General features: G+C 45.1%; 1 protein-coding gene across 1 annotated transcript; it reads right to left on the bottom strand.

Annotated features, from left to right (window-relative positions):
• Positions 1–296: 296 nt before the first annotated feature.
• On the bottom strand, positions 297–4,789 carry LOC148184191 (E3 ubiquitin-protein ligase RNF4-like). Its single transcript, XM_088057113.1, has 4 exons — positions 4,540–4,789; positions 2,449–2,593; positions 866–920; positions 297–548 (listed from the first exon to the last, which is right to left on the bottom strand). Exons 1-4 carry the CDS (start codon positions 4,619–4,621, stop codon positions 399–401), a joined length of 432 nt encoding a protein of 143 aa, XP_087913239.1. The 5' UTR covers positions 4,622–4,789; the 3' UTR covers positions 297–398.
• Positions 4,790–5,850: the final 1,061 nt, after the last annotated feature.

The following is a 5,850-nucleotide window of genomic DNA, read 5'->3' as shown; positions in this document are numbered from 1 at the left end:
GTACCCGTTTCTTTTCCCTGTACAACACACACTTTATTTGCCACAATTACTATTCAATTATTATTCAATTCTTATTTATTGGCCACAAGAACTACAAAGCCCATGGCTTTAGCACATTTCCCCCAAATCAGTGGCTACGGTGTGATGAAAAGAACGAGCTTCTGACTGCTCAAACCAAGAGCCTTATTTCCACCTGTTAAACAACATCTCTGTCTATCAGCACAGGCCAACACAGAAGAGCAGGCAGACTAGATTTAAATCAATCAAAACTTTATTTATAACTGAACGCAGAAAAAATGAAACTATGTACAGAAAAAAACTATATACATAAAGAAGCAAGCCTCTACACCGCCTGTTCTTCAAGGTCCACCTGAGACTGTCCTGAGCAGCAGAAGCACTCATAAATAAATTGGAAAGTACAGCCCTGGATCGAGTTGCACGCCGCACATTGGGCACATGCCGGTAGTCTCCAGGGCAGCAGGGAGGCACGCGCTGCAGAACACGTGGCCACACACAGTTGTCACAAGCTGTCGTCCATTTTGCATAATCTGGAAGAAAGAAAACAACAACCACATGTATTGGGAGGAAAGAATTGGAGTTTGCTGCTCTATTGGCAGCAGGCAAATGAGACTTGAGAGCATCTGGAATCAGTTAGAACCCAGGAGGGACCCACAGATCTGCCAGTGCCATCCTGGCAAGGGCTCCTCCCTCTACATTCACCAGCAAGAAGGGATTTGTGGAGCTTCCCAGCAAGGGCTGTGCTTCCAGCCAGCTGCCCACATCAGCCAGCTGACTTGTGCAACTCCCCTTTTGGCTTCTTCCTTCTCCCACAAAGCACAAAGGATGACAAGAGGTGCATCCTTACCTCTGAGTAATAGTCCATGCAAATTGGACAGCTAATAACAACTCCTGGCTCTGCACTAGAGGGAACAGAAGCAGAAAGAACATGCAGCTGTTAATATCACCACACTTCAATGGTTATTGATACCTAAAATCTCAGCTCATCATGCAAGTGCACTGACTAGCCGTGGCCCATTTCCTTTGAAGAAGCCTGCTGTCTTTAACTCTCTCTTTCCTGCATTTAATGAGGATTTGGGCTCTCCCTGCCTCGAGGGAAAGAGCATCCTGGTTTTCACTAAGAGAAAGGTGCAATCAGTCACCCTGCTCTGGGATTTGAAGTAAGAGCAGTCTATAGCGCTGGCCAGTTGGTGTTTGGAAACTTGGACTTGCAGCAGTGGGTCATCGGGAACAGCTTTGGAACGACAGCATCCAGCTGTCCTCTGGGAACTATTCAGCCAGGAATATTCATTGCAGGAGCCAGTTCTAACGCTACAGAGTAACATGGCTCTGGCAAGATCGAGCCCCAGGAAGGAGCCTTTGGTCAATGTTGAATGCTGCAGCACTGAGTTCTTTCAGAGCAGTTCCATTCTGGAACAGAGAACTGAAGGGACAATGTATTCCTTTTCTATATGAACCAAGTGGTGGGATTTGTTCACCTACAGAGGGAACAACTAAAACTTAAACATGTCCAAATTCATTGGCAAAAGGCATTATGCTTAAGAATAGTGAAAGCCCTTGAGATGGCATGTTTAAGACCTGACACCTAAAAGTTCCATACTCCATTTCTTTCCTACATTGCCTTTCCCAAAGGCTCAAAGCACACCAGCTTTAATAAAACCTATGCCTTTCCCTTTCACCCCCAAAAAACCACTTTAGAAAACCTTCCATCATAATTCTCATGTGCTTTGTCCTCCCTAGTGACACAGACACCTGGTTTAATCTAATCAGCCTAATGCATTCCCTCTTTCTTATTCTGCTGGAACGCTCCTAGAGCAGGACTTTGCTGTTTCTCTGCAGAATGGGGATCTTACTGTGCAGGCAGCCAACTTGAACTGCAAGATCTCCATGCCAGAAGCAAAGAAATCAGGGCTTGCGACATCCAGCACTGGCCATAAAAGCAGGACCTGCACAGCTGCCTGTGTGCAAGTGTACCTTGGGAAGAATGGCTCCAGCTGCAGGAGAAAGGGAAGCCAGCTGGCAGCATTCCAGCAGGGAATTTCTGCTGGAATTTGCCCAGCTGCTGCCTGCTGGCCCCATGATGCCAAGCCTCATTGCTAGCAATGGAAGTATTTCCATATCTAAGATGGCTACTATATCTTGTCAGAAAAAGCAAATGCAATCCTGAGCTATGGGCTTTGACCAATGCCCTTCCTTGCCATAGCCCCACTCTCATCCCTAAGGTTCTGTGGCATCTGCCTTGGGCTGCCTTTTTCTCCCAAAATGCAAATGGTATCATTTGATCATCATGCAACACAGGAGAAGTATGGAAATGTGTAGAGTAGGGAAGGCTTCAGAGATAAAGCAGGCATAGCAATAGAACTTATTCCTACAGAGAAAAGAAACAAAAGCACAAAGTTCTGTGTATGGTAGGGCATGAGCCATACGTACGCTGAACTTTCAGTATCCTCCTCTGGTCCGTGTTCTGCAGGGGCTGCATCAGCCACAGGTGCGTCATTAGCTCCACTTCCAGTAGCAGAGCCATCCACCTGTTCCTGGCTGTTCAGTGCAGCATTTCTCTGTTCTTCTCCATGCACTGTAAATGAATTTTCAGAAGTTAGATCTATTATTCTCTCCTCCCTGGAGCTGCCCTTCAAATGAGTTCTAGAAATAGTCAGTAATGGTTCCTATTTTAAATGGACTCTGTTCATCTGGGTTAAAAACAACCTGAAACAAACTACTTTCCCAAAGAGTAAGGCTGAACCTTTCCAGACATTGGGACTACTTGTGGATGCTAAATGCAAAAAGCAAGCAGGAACACGCAGTCTGTGTGAAACTAAGTGACACAAAGCTTCTCACTCTGGCCTGAGAAAGCATAATGAAAAATCCAAAGAGTCCTTGGTAAAGGACAGCAATGTTTGCAGGTGCTGTTTAGAATCCTTGTTGTTTCCTTGCAAGAAACAGTCAAGGGGTGCTGTTCCAATTAAACAATGATAGTGATATGTAAGTTTAATGAACAATGAGGGTTTTACCTCTCAGACCTTCTGGAACACATCTATAAAAGAAGATCTGGAATAATAAACTTGGCTCTCTTGGACAAAGCAACTAAGAGAGTCATATCGTACTTCTGGTTGTTCCTAATACAGTACGACAACTACTCTGTTACAGAGCAACACAAAACATTTCCTTTGCTCACTCTACACCCAGCTAAAAAGGTGATTCTCAAGGACAGTCCCTGGAAACTACAAAATTACTTGGAGCAGTGTCCCCTTAAACATTGTCATCAGGTCCCTCCTGACTTAAGGTAATTTGAAAATGGAGTTCTATGGGATGCAAAATGTAGAACATGTAAAAGATTTCTTAAGGAAGGATGCTCTTTGTATTGATCTATTTCACCCTTATGTATTCTCAAACCAAAGCAACCAGAAGGGAGATTTTATCCATGAAATCAACAGCAACTAACAAACAAGCTCTAAGTGATGCCCAGGGGTTAGAAAAACAAATTCCTTGTTGGTAGAATTGCCTTGTTAAGTTTCAGGCCTTGGCATGCTTCAAGGAGCTCAGAGGCAGGGGAAGGTTAAGAAAGCTTCAGGAGAAGGATGCCCACTGAGAGTGGACACAAAGAATGCAGAATTGAGGGGCCAAAACGACATCCAACCCAAGTCCCAAGATAAGGAAGCAAGTAAGAAACCCAACTCTCCTGAAATCAGCTTTGACTGGTAAAAGGTAATTCCTGCAGGGGGAGATTGCGAACACCGACTCAAGGAGCAGCAGCTCAAGAAACTGGCCAGCCCAAAAGAAGAGAGAGACTGAGCAATGGACTGATTGGACTAATTCTAGGGAGAAGTGAGACAATTGGTCTCACCAAAAGAAGACAGAAAACTAATTAGGAAGATAACGGTGTCACTTGTAACCAATCAATACTAATTTCTTTGTTCAAATTTGTAAATAATAGAAGTTTTGCTAGTGAGCGTGTCTGATAGGTGAAATAGTACTGAGCACCCAGACTGAAAGTGCAGCACTGAAAGAAACAATCAATGTCTCTCCCAAGTGTAGAACTATTGACCTGTTGCACCAAACCCAGTAACCAATCCAGTTTTTGTGGGCAACATCTTGACCAAGTTCAAGAGAGATCAATTTGAAATGGCCTGGTCTGTAACAGCCAGAGGGTCAAGAAATGCTGCTTGCTTTTTAACTCTCAGAAAATGCAGGCATCAATGACTTCTGCAGTTCCATTCTCCATGTGATACTAATCAACCACTAATCAATTAAAAGTGTAGGAAGCGTCACCAAATTCCAGTTCCTTCTGCATAAGTATTCAGCCTCAACTCTTATGGCAGGGATTTTCCACTGTGACTGATAGAGGCCACCACACATACATTGCATCCATTCTCTAAGACACTGGCTAGCAGCTTGAGCCTGTCCTCTGCCTTTTAGTAAAAGCACTTTCAAGCCCTGCTGCTTGAGGTTCTTGGAAAAGAACAAAAGTCATGATTACATTCTAGATCAAAGTCCATTAGCAAGTGTCAAACATCAACTCACCTTCAGGAAACTTCCATTGATGCACATGAGAAGGGAAAGAAAAGAAGATACAATTAGATTCGATGGGACCCCTGTGCTGCATGCAAACCTCAGCTCAGAAAGCAGTTCTAGCAGAGGAGTGAGGAAGGCTGGGCTATCACCCTCCAAGATGGCTTAAGAACATTCAAAGCAGGAGCACAAACAGCTGCTGCCCTGAAAACAACCAAGTGGCTGCTGCTGATTCTGCTCTCATTGATATAACAGGGTACCAACAGAGGCACCTTAGGAACCATCTGAAAACCCTCCTCCCTCCTCCCCTGTTCCTGTGCCCTAATTCAATTTGGCCTGGAGCTGTTTCTTTCCCTTGTTCTCCCCCAAAACTGGAAAATTCTGCTATTTTAACCCTAAACACTTCATGCTAGATGAAAGAGCTGCTGAAGAAAGGAAACCACAACAGGCATTATGAGTAAAGAACTCTATCAGCCAATGCTAGAATTCCAAGGAACACATGGATCTGCCAGTGCCATCCTGGCAAGGGCTTCTGTGGCAGTGCACATTCCTGGGCATTCCTTAGTTTCTCTGTAAACCCTCCCTGCAGCTGTGACGTGGTTTTCCCTTCCCCTCCCTGTCCCTGAAGTGTTATCCCATTGGTTGGTGTTATATGTCTCCCCGCCCCTCTCCCGAGGTTTGAAAGTACCCGGGAAATGTTTCCTCCGTGTCTTTTTCCTCCTGGATCCCAGCCTGAATAAACATCCGACGTTATCCCGGAGGGAAAAGCAGCCCTTTGTTCTTTATCTTGGTCGTGAAGAGCCTCCCTGCCCTCCCCTCGACATAGCTAGCCAGGATTAATCAGGAGGGACGAAGTGGGGCTACTTCAGGCTTCTCCCTCTATGGACACCAGCAAGGAGGGACTTGCAGGAATGGGCAACTTGGAGCTTCCCAGCAAGGGCTGTGCTTCCAGCCAGCTGCCCGTGGCACCCATCTAAAACAACCGAGTTGTGCAGCTCCCCTTTATCCCTTCCCTTCCCACAAATCAGAAATGACAACAGCATGTGGGTCCTCACCTCTGCATTGTCATCCTCCCAATTCGGGGGACTAACGGGACCTCTTGGCGGTTCACTAGAGGGAGCAGAATCAGAAGAACATGCAGCCATCAATTTCACACAGCACAGAGGGTTACCAAGAGATAGAATTGCAGAAATTGAAGTAACCCCTTATTCTAATTTAGCAACATCCCAGTGAGAAACACAATCAAGTGTAAGAGCTTTTATGTTCGGCAACCATTTCAGTGTATCACAATCCATAAAGTAAGAAACATTACAATAATGACTT

Source organism: Pseudopodoces humilis, chromosome 6 (assembly GCF_049639895.1).
Source record: "Pseudopodoces humilis isolate 2021_Gansu_Grassland_sample_001 chromosome 6, ASM4963989v1, whole genome shotgun sequence".
In the NCBI taxonomy this organism is placed as follows: domain Eukaryota; kingdom Metazoa; phylum Chordata; class Aves; order Passeriformes; family Paridae; genus Pseudopodoces; species Pseudopodoces humilis.
Note: the sequence above shows the minus strand (reverse complement) of the source record. Positions and strands in the feature narration are given on the sequence as shown.